We start from the raw sequence: 15,712 nt of genomic DNA, 5'->3' as shown, positions 1-15,712 counted from the left end.
TCCTTGGTTAGAGTTACCCCAAGATATTTTATGCTATTTGTGGCTATCGTGAAAGGTGATGCTTCTCTGATTTCCCTCTCTGAGAAGCTTATTATTTTCTAAGTAGAGACAGGAAAGGTGGGGATCTGGGTGGGGGGAGGAAAGGAGTTAGGGGAGAAAAAGCATAATCAGAGTATGTTGTGTGAAAAAAATCTATTTTCAATAAAAGAAAAATGGGGGGAGTAACCAAGACAACCACAAAGAACATTTTTAATGAGATAGTATCCCAGCTCAGCTCATGATGAAAGAAAGCATTAATTAACAGATTATTGAAGTTGAATTGGTATTTGCTATCTAATCAACGTGGAAGGCGGGATATATACATCCCTATAAGAAAAGGCCAGTGTTTTGGTTTAGTTTGGCTTGGTTTGGTTTGGCTTTCGAGGCTCGGAAATGGAGGAAAGTAAGTCTACAAGCAGACTGGATGCTCCCTTCTCCCCACCTACCTCACAGCATTGACTGCAACCACGTCTCAGAATCACGCCTCACCTCTCTCTCCCTGCTATCCAGATCAAAAACCACCTTTATGAGGTGATCTGACAGAAACACAGCTGAAACATTTCTTGTGAGGTACATCCAGATGGCTTGTGTTGACGCGAACGTGCCTTCTCCTCTCACGGAGTGGAGCTGTAAGAAGAGCTCACTCAAACCCTCAGGAGAATTTCTCTCCCTGGGAGCACATGGAAGGCATCAAACCTTCGCAATCTGGACCCAAGGAAAAGGGGGTAAGCCACTGTACTAGGGGAGCGCTCCTGCCCGCGGTCCTTAGACCATTTCCATACCAGCCTTCTCGTGACCTTCCGTAGAGCTCCCCACATGCTCCCTTTTTTTTCCTGCCACGTCCTCCGTCCTCCAAGCCCGGTGAGACAGGATACTGGATATGCTCCATCATCCAGCCTCAGATGGCACTCACCCGAAACGGACCTGGGACCTAACAAGCGCCATACCGCCCCCTGGCTTTCGACCTCTTCCCTTTATCACAAGGTAGTGCCCCTGCTGTAAAGTCGGTGGCCGCCTGCTACAGAAGGATTTGCTTCACCTGCTTTGCCACGCTCATGTGCCTGTCTGGGCCCCTGACTGTGGGCTGTTGGAGAACCAAAGGTCAGTCACCTGACCGTCTGTGCTCGGAAGGCTGTCAGGTGCCTCAACCGCTGTTTGGTTTCAAGTTTCTCATCAGAGCTTGAGTTGCCTTTTAGGCAGGGGAGCCAATGTCTCTCTTTATGAAGGTAAACCTTGAGATGGGAATTCCTGAATAGAAACTTTCTCCCCATCAAACATAGGGATCATCCTTATTATAATAAGGCTGGAAAATCCCTTCTGTATTAAACAGACTCATGACGCGTGTACCCACCAATCCTCCTAGTGTGAACAAAACACAACTCCCAGACTTGCAAAGAAAGCATGTGTATCTGAACCAGATACCAGAGCTAAGATCTGGATAGTTTTCTCCCGTGTGGCTTCTAAACTAACCCACACGGCAGCTCTAAAGAGCAAGAGATGTGTCTAATTCAATAATAGTCTCCGGGCAGTGGGTATAGTTCAGCGGTGCTGCTTTGGGACCTGGCTTTAGTCTCCAGAACTCACTAATATTTTTCATGTAGTAAATGAGTGATTCCTGCATGGACCGGTTCCATCCATAGGTTCTGCTGGAACCTTGTGGAACCCTGCTGTGAAAAAGACTTTTGGCCCTCAACGAGACACAATGAGATGATCGCTTTAGCTCAGCATCTTGGGGAAGCATTGTACCCCCATAAATCTCAGGGTTTCTGTCTATAATATCAAGGCAGGGGACTAGCTGATGTCTAAGGTCAGCTTACACATTTAAATCTCGATCCTGAAAGTCAAATCAAGCACACTTCAGGCCTGCAGGGAACATTCCCTCTACAAAAGCTTCTTGATCAAGGGCAAGAAAACGTGTCTTGGCAGTTAACCACGAGTAAGGTGGTTTAATGGAAACCACCCAGAGGAAGGCTCCACTCCGTTCCCTTGATTTTGTTATATTCTGTGTTTAGGGAAACTAGAAAGAAATAGAAAATACGTCTATGGAATGGAGACATGTTCAGAATTTTATTATGCTTAATGTATACATATATGCATGAATATACATATCCATATATATCCCAGTCTTCAGCAAAGAACAGTGAGGGTTTAAAACAATGCTTTCAGATGACTGAGATCCCTCAGATGTCAAGGGAAGATCTCATATTACACACAAATAACTTATTTAAATTGAGAAGGTCTGTAATCAGGACGCAAGATGGGTAAAAGCACTTGTCACCCAAGTGACCAGAGCTTGATTCCCAGAACCCAGAACTTAGAACCTATGGTGGGAGAAACGAACTTATACTCTGACCTCCGAATGCACAGGGCACACTCACACAAACTCGATAATAATAAATGAATTTATAAGATTTCATTTTATAAATGAAAGTCTGTGGTTAACTAAGCTAAGTTGAAATAGCAATAAGGTTTTGTAGAACTAACACACACACACGTAAGTAAATTGAATTCACCTGAATAAAATTCTAGATAGTGCCCTCTTGTGGCAAAAGCATGCAATTGCTGAATGGCAGTTTTGTCAGAGTACTGGGCAAAGGGTGGCAGCCATTTATTAAGCATTTTTCACATTTCAAGGATTGCCCTAGATATGTTTCACATGTCAATAAGATTTTTTAAAACCTTTTTTTAAAAAAAATATTCTAATACAGGGCCTTATGTATCTTAATCTGGCCTCTAAGTAACTCCCTATGAAGCTGAAGACAACACGGCCTTTCGGATCTTCTAGCGTGGACCAAGCGCTGGGGAGAGCACCACCTCGGCGCCGGACATAGAACCCAGGGCCTGTCAGATACTAGGCAAGCGCTCTCTAGAGGAACATCTCCAGCTCTACCATGAACGACGTGGGGAAAGTGGTTTTCAACCGTGGAGAGTCCTGGAAATCTTTTCCTTCAGGTGAGCTCGCCACTCGCACAAAAGCTTATACAGCTTGCATCTTGGGTATTCACCAAAGGCCTGCGCCTTAGGGTTAGTTCCCGGCTTGGCACCCCTGGAGGGCGTGTTGTGGGTCACTGAGAAGGGGAGGCATTCCCTCAAAGGAACTCTGGGGCCTCTGTCTCTTTCTCCTCCCTTTGCCGGGAGATGAACGCGAATGTTCTACTGTATGCTCCCACCACAGTGGGCTGCCTACTATAGACCCAAAGCAATTTTAGACCAAACATTCCTAGACTATGAGCCCAAAATAAACATTTTTTCTTTATATGATGATTTATCCCAGTTATCTGTTTTAGCGAACGCTATTCGACACACGGTGTATCCCGCCCCCATCATTGAAATCGCGGACATGGCTAACCTTGGCCTGTCTTCCCACAGCTTCACTGTATCTCCTGAGATCCTGAGCTGTGACTCAGAAGCTGCCAGTCATACTTTAGATCCTGCTCATAGCCCCTAATTTCAGGTTGGCAAGATGAAGAAAGAGACAAGAAAGAAAAACAGCAACACCAAAAAGTGAGAGGGAGCCAGGCAGTGGTGACACACACCTTTAATTCCTGCACTCAGGAGGCAGAGGCAGAAGGATCTCTGTGAGTTCGAGTCCAGCCTGGTCTAGAAGAGCTAGTTCCAGGACAGGCTCCAAAGCTACACAGAAACCCTGTCTCAAAAAAACAAAAAATAAGATAAAAACAAACGTGAGAGGGAAGAAAGGGAAGGGGAAAAAAAAATCACAGCTCAGTAAACACGTTGTCGATAACCTCAGCCATCCTGGGTCTTTTTATTCAAGTGGTGGGGGTGGTCATGACTTGCGAGGCATTTTATGAACAAGAACGACCTGCTTGTAACACTACATGCATATCTTCACTATAGATTATACCCCAGGTCTCTCATGACCCAGGCGTTAACTTACAATAGGTTTCTCTACCACAGGGTAAAACTGGAGCTCAGGTCCCAAGCGTGTTTCCAAATGGTGTTGAGCCCTCATACCTGGGGCCAAGGAGATATGCATCCAACCATTCTGATTCAGAGTGCTCAGTCCCTGCCTTACAGAACCCACACTTCGGCCTCTTTAGGGCAGCCGTCCCTTCACGAAAGGCTGCACACTCAACTAACTCATTTGCTGCTTAGTTCCAAGTTCTCACGCGGGAACCAGGCTCAGTATGCTGAGATCCTCCAGCTGGTTCTCAACCTGTGGGTCATGACCCCTTTGGGGGCACCAAATGACCCTTTCACAGCAGTCCCTGTATATCAGATAGCCTGCATGGCAGATATTGCACTATGATGCACATGTCATCATAGGTAATGGAATTGCAGTTGTGAAGCCGTAATGAAATAATTTTATGGTTGGGGGTCAGCACAACATGAGGAACTGTAGTAAGGGGTTCCAGCATGAGGAAGCTTGAGAACCTCTAGCATGTATCCAGTGTCTGTGTTTCATATTTCATGTCTGTGTTTTGCTCATGTTCACCCTTCCATTATGTTCTGTCTCTTACGCCTCTTCCTCCAACTTCTTAAAGGAATGCCAGGATTTCAGTTCTTATAGAAACCTCCAAATGTTTACAATTTGAAACTTGAAATGTAAGACAAAATAAAATAAAGCTGTGTGTGAAACCCTGCCTACACTGAATGAAATAGGTTTTTTGCCCAGATGAATGTCGGCTCGCAGACCTCAGCTTCTGCCGTGGGGGCCTTTGTGGACTGATGTTCAAGCTACGGCTGGAACATGTCCGTCCTCTATGTCTCGAGGCTCGTAAGGAAGAAACTCCAGAAGAACTGCTCAGGGCTTCTGGAATCCGTCACATCACTGTAGACGCCTCCTCCAGGTAAACAGCCTACCGTCTTCTGCATGAACTTCTCATGCTCGATGTGTCCATGACATTTGATATTCCCATCAGTTCCGAAAAACGTGAGTTTACCATGTCTGTCATAACATGTTTCTTTATTCTCTCAGGAACCACTCATAGCTATATATTTTTCTCTGTGTTCAAAAAAACAATCTGACCATCAAGCAAATCTATCCCACTGCTGTGGATAAAGTTATGATAGCTCTAGTAGGGACTGTGAAAACTCCTGGAGGATCAGGATATTCATTGACTAAGACACTTGTGGAAATTTTGGACTTGGGTCTGAGAAGGGAATTTCATCATTAAAGTTCTCCCTTCTCATCTCTTCCTAATTAACTACTGAAGGGTAAGATTGGCACCTGACCATTCTTGGGGACCATGAGCCCATCATCAACCCCTTTCCCACAGTCCGTCTGTTGCGCATGTTGGTAATGTATGTGCAGAGAAGTACAAAGTAATTTAGGCATGCTCTGAACCTACGACACTCGAAAATGTAAATCTCTGCCACTCTGGCATACAGCACGTGTGCTTTTAGTTCCTCTTTAAGCCTTGCTCTCAGCCCACACATTCTTTTCCAGTTGGTTAGCTGGTTGACTGGTTGAGTTTTTCAAAACCAGCACACAAAGTAATGGGTTTCATTGTGGCATTTTCATGCATACTTTATTTCTGCCAATCCCCCCTCCCCTCCTCTGCTCCCTGTCGTCTTGCATTTCCCCTGCTGGCCCCTTGTCTTCCCGGCAGCAGCCTCTCTCTGCTTTCTTCCCACTCCTATTCCATCCTCCTCGCTCTCCTCCAAAGACCTCTTCTTACTTTCTCATGATCTCCTTCCTAATTTGATGAACTATATGCCCCCCGATACACACATATAAACAGACACATATATACATATAAATTAAAACCTAGGATCTGCATATGACAAAAACACGCAGTATTTATCTTTCTGAGTCAGGTTATGTTGCTTAATAAAATAATTTCCAGTTCTACCCACTTTCCTGCAAATGTTATGACTTCATTTTCCATTATGACAGTCCAAAGGGTTTTGACTGCAGAACTTCCAAAATTGATACAGAGTAAAAATTAAAAAAAAAGTCACACATCTTCAGATCAAACATTGGGGGGGAGGGGATCATGGGGAAAGGGGAAGCTTCTCGAAGGAATAGCTGAGGAGAAAATGTCTCCAAGGAAGGTCCTCTGTGAAGCTCCAACAGGAAATTAGGCTAAAGCTCCCTGGCAAACAGGAATAAAGGTTGAGCAGGCATGATTCAGCATGCCTCAGGCAACTAGAATAACAAGAGACCTATGATCACATACATCATATATATATATATATATATATATATATATATATATACACATATGCGCAAGACATAGGCCAGTTTCGTTTACAGCTTATAGTTTCAGCAGCTGGGCAGTTTCCTCGTAGAAGCTTTGCTCCTTAAAATTGGGGTTCTTTAAAAGATGAATGGAATGAGGGCTTTCCTAGATTTGGGGTAATCCTCAAACGTCTTGAGGTAGAACCTAAAAAGACAAGAAAGGAAGGAATGATTACAAACAGAGTAGTTGTGAACAACTGAGCTTGCGCACGTCAACCCGGTTATTCAGCACCTGACCCTTCCTGGGGCCCCTGTGCCCATCATCGGCCCCTTTCCTACAGTCTGTCTCTTGTAAATGTTGGCCACCTGTGTGCACATAAGTACAGAGGACGATCAGAGGGTAGTGGAGATGATTTTACAATATTACAGATGCACTTGACACTCAACTTTACACTGGAAATTGTTAAAGTGGTAAATTTTATGCTGTGCATATGTCACCAGTTTTTTTTAATAGACAAAGGAAGTACTCATTTGGGCTCACTCTGCTGAAAACTGCAGGAAGCTAGAGCCTCCCAAGACTCTGGACAACTGGTGAACTAGTGGCAAATCAGTAATGGGGGTAACCAACTGCTCTCTGATTGGACCAGGGGCCTGCTCTACAGGAGGAAATCCACATCTAGGACAAAAAACCTGGACAAGAGTCTATGGCTGGGGAGGTCCTAGGCCCCTACTGCAATTGTTCTGCTAAGTGGAAAAGACGTGCCCATCGAAGTGCTGTCTAAAGAGCTACATTTATACCCATAGATGGGTGCTACGACTTTGCTCTGAGCAGCTTCTTTTGGCAGTAGGCAGCAGTAACTGTGAAGACTCATAATGAGTCAAAGTGTTAAGAACAAGGAAATGCTAAGTGCTCAGCCATGAAAGGAGCTTCTGGATCACGCCAAGGCTTAAGGAGTATCACAGAAGATGGGAGAGGAAGAATTGCGGGTCAGGAGGAGGCGTGAAATGAAGCAGAATACTGTCTTTAGAACACGGCGTCACCATTGCACGCCTGGTCCTACAGCAGCTGAGGCCCGAGACCTACACTAGACTGACTTGTCAATAGCCTGTCGTGGTCCCCTCCCCAGGACCTCCAGGAAGAGAATCATAGCTAGTAGGAAGGTGTTCACAGGACTGGCCTCCCCCTGAGGATCTGCAGGCAGTTACTGGTTGCTAGGGTGAGGTAGCTAGACGTTGGCTTTGGTGGTGTGGCCACCTACAAGGATCCCAAGCTCTTGTTGTAAACAACCCCTTACCCAGGATCCTGTAAGCAATTCTACGAGACTCACTTGGTCATGAAAAATAAATAAACAGGACTAGAGAAATAGCCCAGCAGTGAAGAGCACTTGTTGGTCTTCTAAAGAACCCGAGTTTGGTTCCCAGCACCCATGTCCAGTGGCTCTCAACTCCATGCCTGTAACTCAGCTCCAGGAACTGAGGCCCTCTTCTGGGTGTGCACACACACACAATACACACACACACACACAAATGCATATGAACACACAGACACACACAATACATGTAAATAAAATAAAAATAAGCCTTTAAAATTAAGATAAAACCATTTAAGAGCAGGGGGAAACAATAAAGAGTAGTAACGATGAATGTGATAAAATACATTATATACGTAAGAAAATGCCATGAGGCTCATTATTGTGTCTAACTAACACATGCTAATCAAAAAAAAAATACAAAAAGTTATGGGAAAAGTTAACCTCAGAGAATTGACAGCACTTTTTGGAAAAGATCCCTTCCGGAGACTTGGGAATGCCACTGTTACTATGGATTGCTATGCCACTATCATTATGAATTTTGCCCCCTAAAAGGTAGGGTGAAGTCCTACCTCCCAACACCTGAAGATGCAATCTTATTTTGGAACTCTGGTCACTGCAGATGTAATTAATTAAAATAGCTCATTGTTGAAATAGGAGCAGCGGGCTGCTTCCCGCCACCTGGCTAGCTTTATACCCAAAATAATTACACGGAAACTGTATTCTTTTAAACACTGTCTGGCCCATTAGTTTCAGTTTCTTATTGGCTAGCTCTTACATATCGATCTAACCCATTTCTAATAATCTGTGTAGCTCCACGAGCTGGCTTACCAGGAAAGCTCTTAACCTGCATCTGTCTGGAGTGGAAGAATCATGGCGACTCTCTGATTCAGCTTCTTTCTCCCAGCATTCTGTTCTGTTTTCTCCGCCGCCTACCTAAGGGTTGGCCTATCAAATGGGTCTAGGCAGTTTCTTTATTAATAAGAAATCACTCCCACATCAGCTCATAACGGTGCAGGGTGGACCCTTAATCCCACAGACCTGAAAAGAGGCAGGAAGGCGTACAGGATGGGAAGGTCACAGGCAGACTGGCAGAGGTTAGAGATCTGCCCCAGTCATGGAAAACCAAGAACAATAGTCTCCATCAGAACCAAATAAAGGCAAGAAAGGGTTCTTCCTCAAGCCGTTCCAGAGAGCACGACCCTACCTGTAACTTAAGACCAATCCTCTGGTCTCCAGAGCTCTGAAGAGAGAGATTTCCCTTGTCCTAAACCCATGCAGCTGAGGGTCGTTTCCTTCGACAGCCTAATGAGATTAATGCATCTTACAAAAAGCCTCTACCCGGTGGGACTAAATTGTCCTCTTTGCTAGCTGAAGCTAATGGCCCTTGAGGCATAATAAAGACCAAATACACTCAGCTAAAGTGCTTTGGGTTTAAACTGGAAAACCAGAAAGTAAATAAATAAATAAATAAATAAATAAATAAATAAATAAATAAATAAATAAATAAATAAAATGTGCCGGAAGGTCCTGGCCTGTGCTGCTTTGATTTGAAAAGATCCCGAGTGCTCAGCCCGCCCTCCCAATGCCTGTCCTTGCTTCATGAGCACCTACACAAAGCCCTCTTGGTCCTATTAAAAGAGCCCCCCCCCCGCCTCTCCCTCCAAGAGGACCATAACCAGATGGGCTCAATTTGATTCTGATGTTGCACCAGCAGGAAACTTGTGGTGGAATTCCTGACCAAGTATTTCGCGGTCTAGGTTTCTCAAAGACCCCCTTATGCACCCGGCAATGCGCTGACCTCTGCCCTTCTCTCACTGCCTCTGATGGGCAGCAGACTCTCCTGAAGTGGGAAGGCTGTTATGTTGTCTCTCAAAGCCCATGAACCTTTGAAATCCCGCCCTCTCTCCGTGTCTCTCTTTCTTTCTCTCTTTCTTTCTTTCTTCTACCTATCTTTCTTCCTTTCTTTTTCTGAGACAGGGTTTCTCTGTGTTACAGCCTTGGCTGTTCTGGAACTGGCTCTGCAGACCAGGCTGGCCTCGAACTCACAGAGCTCTGCATGCCTCTGCCTCCCCAGTGCTAGGATTAGCCTGTATCTTTCAATCCAGGAGGTGATAGAAACAGGTCATGGGGAAACTTCCACTTTGACTGCTCCCGAACTGGTCTCAGTTCCCACTCAGAAGAAAGGAGACTGCACCTCATCTAATCCTGAAGACTGTTAGAGAAATCATTAACAGAAGAGACGCTGAGGCACGAACTTAAGGAGCTCTCAGCCCCGTTCTGTACCCCATGTGTTCCTCCCTGGTCTCTCAGCTTTCTCGCTACAAAAGTTCCTTTAAGGTAGGCATGTGAAGTAAACAGTTCATTACCCTTTCCTCCCCAGCACCACTCTCCGTTATCTCTGTTATCCTTGCCTGATGGGTTAAAGCTGAAGACCAACCTTCCAAAGGAACGCCTTAAATGCCTGCAGTTCTAACATGTACCAGCAGATGGCGCACTCAGGGCTCACCTGCTTACCTTACCTTTCCAAGAAGCCTGGACATGCTGGCAATGGTCTCATCCATGGAACACACGTCAAGAAATGGGACGGAAGAGAACTGAATTGAAGCACGGACATTTGTTTCACCTCTTAGCCCATTATCTGAACTTTCCAGTCAAGTGGTTACCATCACCAGGCAAAGAACCTGGACCAACCAACTCACTCACTGTGGGAAGCCATCTTTTACTTTTATTCTGATATGTTAACTATGCATAGTAGTAGGCTTCATTGTGACATTTTCATACACTTGTAAATGCACTTTGATCATTTCTGTTACCCTCTCTTGTCCTTTCCCACTCCCACTAATCCCCTTTCTCTTCCCAACTATTTCCCTTCTATTTTTATGGCTTGTTTATGATTCATCGAGTTCCATTCGGGTTGCTCATAGGAACATGGGCACCTTACCATTGACTACACCACTGGAAAAAAAGTCTCTCTCTTTCTCCCATCAATCATCAACTAAATCCTCAGGGAAGGAGAGTGGGAGACCCTCCTCAACAAGGTGGGCATAATGGCTGCCCAGCCATCACCTCTGGTGCCTCTATCTAAGTTATCATTTCCATTGGGCTCCCGGCTGTCAGCATTCAGGCAAAATGCTTAGTCACCCCAGGTGCTAGCATTTCCAGGGTTCCGTGGCTGCTCATGTGCCATCAGCATGCAGGCCTTACACCCTATGTAATCTATGCCAGCATGGCCACATAATCTATACACAAGCATGGTGTGCGAAACTATCCCAGAGATTTTTACATACTGATGAGATTAAATTTTGCCTTTTTACCTTTTGTTCCTGGTCATCAAATTTGATAATTTCCTCACTCTTTTCAAATCTGTTTACCACTGCCTTTTGTAATGTCTGGATCTCCTGTCCAGTGTTCTGCTCTAATGCCCTCATTGAGGATTCCTAGGTATCAAGTCTGTTCAGTAGAGATAATGCCTCATCCTTGGACATAATCTTCATAGCATGCATATTACCTGGGCTGGTCCGAAGGTAGTGAGTTATCTCAATTGATCGTTCACAGTTACAGTTAAACTCCTGTTCTACACTCCCCCCCCTACTTTTTCATGCACTGAACTACCTTTAAAAGTGGACACACCCCTTCCTCTCTCTCTCTCTCTCTCCCTCCCTCTCTCTCTCTCTTCTGCCACATTTCTTCCAGACAGACCTGCGCATTCCCTCCTTCCCCTTCCCCCATTCTTTATTAATAAAACTATTAAAGTGGGTTTCATTGTATATCTTGTGGTCCATTCTCTCGCACACAATAATATCAATCTATATGGTCTTTTTATTTATTTATTCATTCATTTATTTATTTATTTATTTACTGCTACCATTATCCAACTCAATTCCAGCTTCAGTAAAAGCTTGAAAAGTGAGGATTTAATCACACAATTTGATTATTTATCACATTTCCATTATCGTGTGTTTGTAAATCTGATTCCATGTGCTGCAGTCTCACTGGAGAAGAATGCTCTGTATTGCTACAACCTTGGGACACTGTTAGCTGTCACCTTGACTTCTCGAAGGCAAGCCTCTGGTTACAGCCATGAGGGACTGTTTATCTGAAGGGATGGCCTCAGAAAACACCTGTGAGGGGTTTGTCCTATCGAAGTTCATTGCTACGGGAAGACCCATCTCAATCACGGTAAGACCATTCCCTGGTGAGGGACTCTGGACTGTATAAAATTTATACAGAGGTTCTCAACTTGTGGGTCACAACCCCTTTGGGGACACATATCAGACATCCTGGTGAGAAGACGTTTACATTACAATTCAAAACAGTGATGGATTTACAGTTGTGAAGTGGCAATTAAATAATGTTAGGGTTGGGGTCAGCACAGCGAGAGGAAGCATGGGAAGGCGGAGAACCGCTGGAGAAAAGGAGAGGGCCAGCGGAGCATAGCACACTTGCATTCATTCATCTGCTTTCTGCTTTTGACTGTGAATGAATGCAATAGGACCTCCTGCTTTGAGCTCCCGCCCCCTTGACATCTTTGCAATGACCCCGCCTCATAAGACAGAAGTGAGCCATCTCAACCCTTTCTCCCTGAAGTTGCTTTTGTCAGGGCTCACGGCGACGGGAAACAAACACTGAGACGCCCCCGTTGAAAAGCTTACCTGTGGTGGTAAAAAGCTTGCATCCCAAGGAAACAAAGTGAGAAAAATGCAAACGCAAGGGCTGGAATGGACCACGTGGCCAAGGCATAGCCCATCCATTCAATGATCTCACCCAGGAAATTGGCTCCCGAAACATACGTAAACAAGCCACCTGTGTGTAGAGAATCAGAAAAACGGTGCTCAGAACCTCAGTTCTGTGATACTGCATCCCTTGCTGTTGTTCCAGAACACACAAAGACAGGTAAACAAATGTAAGATGGGAGGCCCCTTCTACAGCCAGAGTTTGGAGGAAGCCTCTTAGAAATAGAGGAAAACAAAGCAACCGCAGCCCTTTGCCTGCCGAAGGTTCTGGAATCCTGGAATGGTCCCATCTACTGATGGGCTTTGTCGGGATTTCTTTACAACTGTTAGGCCACCAGCTTTGGGACGAGAGGAGCAAGAGGTACAGACGGCTGCTTCTCATCTCGTTCCATTCTAAAGGACATTTTCAGGCCACTCCTTACCTTCCCAAGCCTTCCCCTGCAAGACCCCAGTCACACAAAGTAAAACAACACACTACATTGAAATGAAATCTTAATAGGTGTGAGAAATGATTTGATTCGTTTGGACCTTTTGATCCTCCAGTACCTGGTTCCCTGCCCTCAACACTGCTCGTACTGAGGGCAGAGGATATTCGCCCTGCTGGGGCTAAAATGCTCTGTTGCTATTGAAGCATTTCTCTTCTACCCACCAGAGAGCTCTCGTCTCAGAACTATCTAGAAATCAAGGCATTTTTGACGACGTTAAATATACCCACACTCAATCTTTATGAGCCGTCTTAAACTAGAAAAGTTGTGACCAAAACAGCTTTTCTCCTTCTGTAATTACGTTAAAACGTGCTTCCAAGTCGTTCTCTCTCACTCTTAGAACTCCGCTGGAAACTGACCTTGGCGATCTGGTTTCTAAGAACTGTCCCAGCTCATCTTGACTTAATCGTTAAACCGGAGTTTTCAAGTGTTGAGTGCACTTAGTGTTGGAATGTGAGCGCTGCCCACGGAGTCCTGTGGGAACACTTTGTCCCCAGCTTGCGGTACCGGTTCAGAAGGCTGTGGAACCTTCCAGCCATGGGTCCTTGCTGGCAGGTGGAAAGCTATTGGGGGTGGGCCCGAGGGGGATAGCTGGCCTGGTTCCTGCCCAAGCTCTCTACTTTCTGGCTGGCTACAGAGATAGATGCAAGCAAGTAACCTCACGTTTCTGTCACCAGTGATAAGAGCCCTGCTAGCACGCCAGGTGTCCTCACCTTCTCTACCTGGACGCTGAGATTACTAATGGTGCTTCTGCCCAGTGTTCTGACCCAGCTGTGAGAGACATGGCTGGCACAAGGAGCTTCTTTGCTAGCACAGCCAAGGCTCACACCCTGTGTAAATGACAGGCTTATATACTAAGCTGTAAACTATCCCCACCTCTTAGCCAAGCTTGGTGCCCTCTGTCACCTTGAGGGTACTATGATCTTCCTACCTGGGGTGGGCAAGAGGTCATTTATGTCTCTGTCTCTCTGTCTCTCTCTCTCACTCACTCACTCTCCATCTCTCTCTCCCCCCCTCTCTCTGTGTGTGTGTGTGTGTGTGTCTGTCTGTCTGTCTGTCTGTCTGTCTGTCTGTCTCGCTCTGTGGTGGGGGGGAGTACCTATAACAAGACCAACCTTGAACTCACTATGTACTGAAGAATGACCTTGAACTTCTGACTCCGGATCTTCCTGCCTCCCCTGTGCAGCCATGCCTGAGTTAAGTGTTGCTGGGGATGGAACCCAGGGCTTCATGTATGCTAGGCAGTCACTCCACCAACTGAGTTAGAGCCCTAGTTGTCTTGGAGTTTCCTTAGATTCTGCAGAAGGGACAGAGTATGCAGGGGAGGACAGAAGCAAGCCACAGTGTATATATTGCATAGCTGTGCTGTCACGAACCCTCCCCATTTGTCAACCCCTGGGGCAGGCTCCAGTGAACACTGAAGATCTGGGAGTCAGGGAGGTGTTACCTTGTGGAATCTTATAGACGATTTCTCCAGGCTTCCTAAGCTGGCGCAGCAGGTAGTCACTGTGGATGTTGATCCCCATTCCCAAAACAAATAGAAAGACACCTTGGCAAAGAAGAGAGGAAACAGATCAAAAAATACACTCTGCTTTGATATTTTTCACACAAGATTTTTTCTTTCTTTCCTAAAATAAAGGGAGGGACATGTAGCTGCCAAATCTAAGAATGATATTCAGATATGGTCTGAAGCTTTCTAGGAGGAGAGGTTTTCCTGTTCCTAGGGTAAAAATGTTAGCGCTCTCTAACGGTGTGATGAACAGAGGAGGGAGAGTGGGCAAGCAGAAGGCATTGTGTGTATTAAATAAACCACCATAATAAATCAGTAAGTAATAGCAAGCACGTGGCTGACTCACTAATGGCCAACTGGCTGGCTCATTCACCGGCCAGCTCCACGCTCTCCTTTGTCATGCCCCACTGTGAAGGTTGGAAGTTGACATACACATGCGTGCAATTGTCAGTGAACAAACTTTATCAATAAAAAAGTGACTCATATTCTTTGTAATTAAATATAAATATTATGCCCAAGATAATGGTTTAATAAAAAATAAGAGTTATTATTTTTAACCCAGAGGTCTTCCCTCTCTGCTGTTTTGTTCCATTTCTTTGTTTTATAGCCAAACAACACCCTACGTGTGTAACCGTATTTCACAGTGAAGCCTCTGCTCCTTGGTGATGTGTGAATGTTCACTCTGACTACAGCATAAGAGGCTGAAGGACAGGCTGGAGACAGGATTCTCAGTGCGGAGGTCACTGGCGGCAGACATCTGGGCTAGACAGACCTGTGGCTTGGTGTAGGACAAAACTAATGCAGCTAAGGAGAAGAGAGCCCAGCAGGAACTAGTTCTGAAGACAGCAGAAGTACTTAAGTCAATAGGCAGAATGTGACAAGTGATATTAATAAGGATTAAGAATGATTTCTAGGTCAGGCAATGGTGGCACACAGCTTTGATCCAGCACTCGGGAGGCAGAGGCAGGTGGACCTCTGTGAGTTCAAGGCCAGCCTGGTCTACAAAGCTAGTTTCAGGACAGTCAGAGAAACCATGTTAAAAAAAAATCTATATTGATCTTTTTTTTTTTCTACGTGAGCCAAGATAGTATACAAAGAACTTAAATATCCTGGACCTTGGTTCTTCTTACAGACATGAGGGGAGCGAGCCAGGGAGATGGCTCAGTCAGTAAAGTGCTTGGCTTGCAAGCACGAGGACCTGAGTTTAATCCTACAGTCTATGTTTTTAAAAGTCCAGAATGGTGACACACATTTAGAAACCAAGTAAAGAAGATATAGAGACAAAAAGGTCCCTGGCCAGTTAGTCTAGTCCTATAGCAACTCCAACTTGGATGAGAGACCTTGTCTCAGAAAGCAATGCAAGCAGCTGTCCGGAGAAACAGCATCCAAGTTGACCTTTGACCTCCATGTGCACCCATACACAAACACAAAGAAACATGTATCTACACATAAATACAATGGAAGAAAATTATATTATATTTTATTAC

General features: G+C 45.2%; 1 protein-coding gene across 1 annotated transcript in view; it reads right to left on the bottom strand.

Annotated features, from left to right (window-relative positions):
- Positions 1-6,322: 6,322 nt before the first annotated feature.
- The window catches only part of Srd5a2 (steroid 5 alpha-reductase 2), a 36,356-nt gene continuing 26,966 nt past the window's right edge, over positions 6,323-15,712 (bottom strand). Inside the window, exons 3-5 of the mRNA XM_005367944.2 lie at positions 14,163-14,264; positions 12,150-12,300; positions 6,323-6,389 (exon numbers count right to left, since the gene is read on the bottom strand). Of these exons, the coding sequence (XP_005368001.1) occupies positions 6,323-6,389; positions 12,150-12,300; positions 14,163-14,264 (320 nt within the window). The remainder of the gene's footprint in view (positions 6,390-12,149; positions 12,301-14,162; positions 14,265-15,712) is intronic.

This window comes from Microtus ochrogaster, unplaced genomic scaffold, assembly GCF_000317375.1.
Source record: "Microtus ochrogaster isolate Prairie Vole_2 unplaced genomic scaffold, MicOch1.0 UNK26, whole genome shotgun sequence".
Classification (NCBI taxonomy): Eukaryota; Metazoa; Chordata; class Mammalia; order Rodentia; family Cricetidae; genus Microtus; species Microtus ochrogaster.
This window is presented reverse-complemented; position numbering and strand designations above follow the sequence as displayed.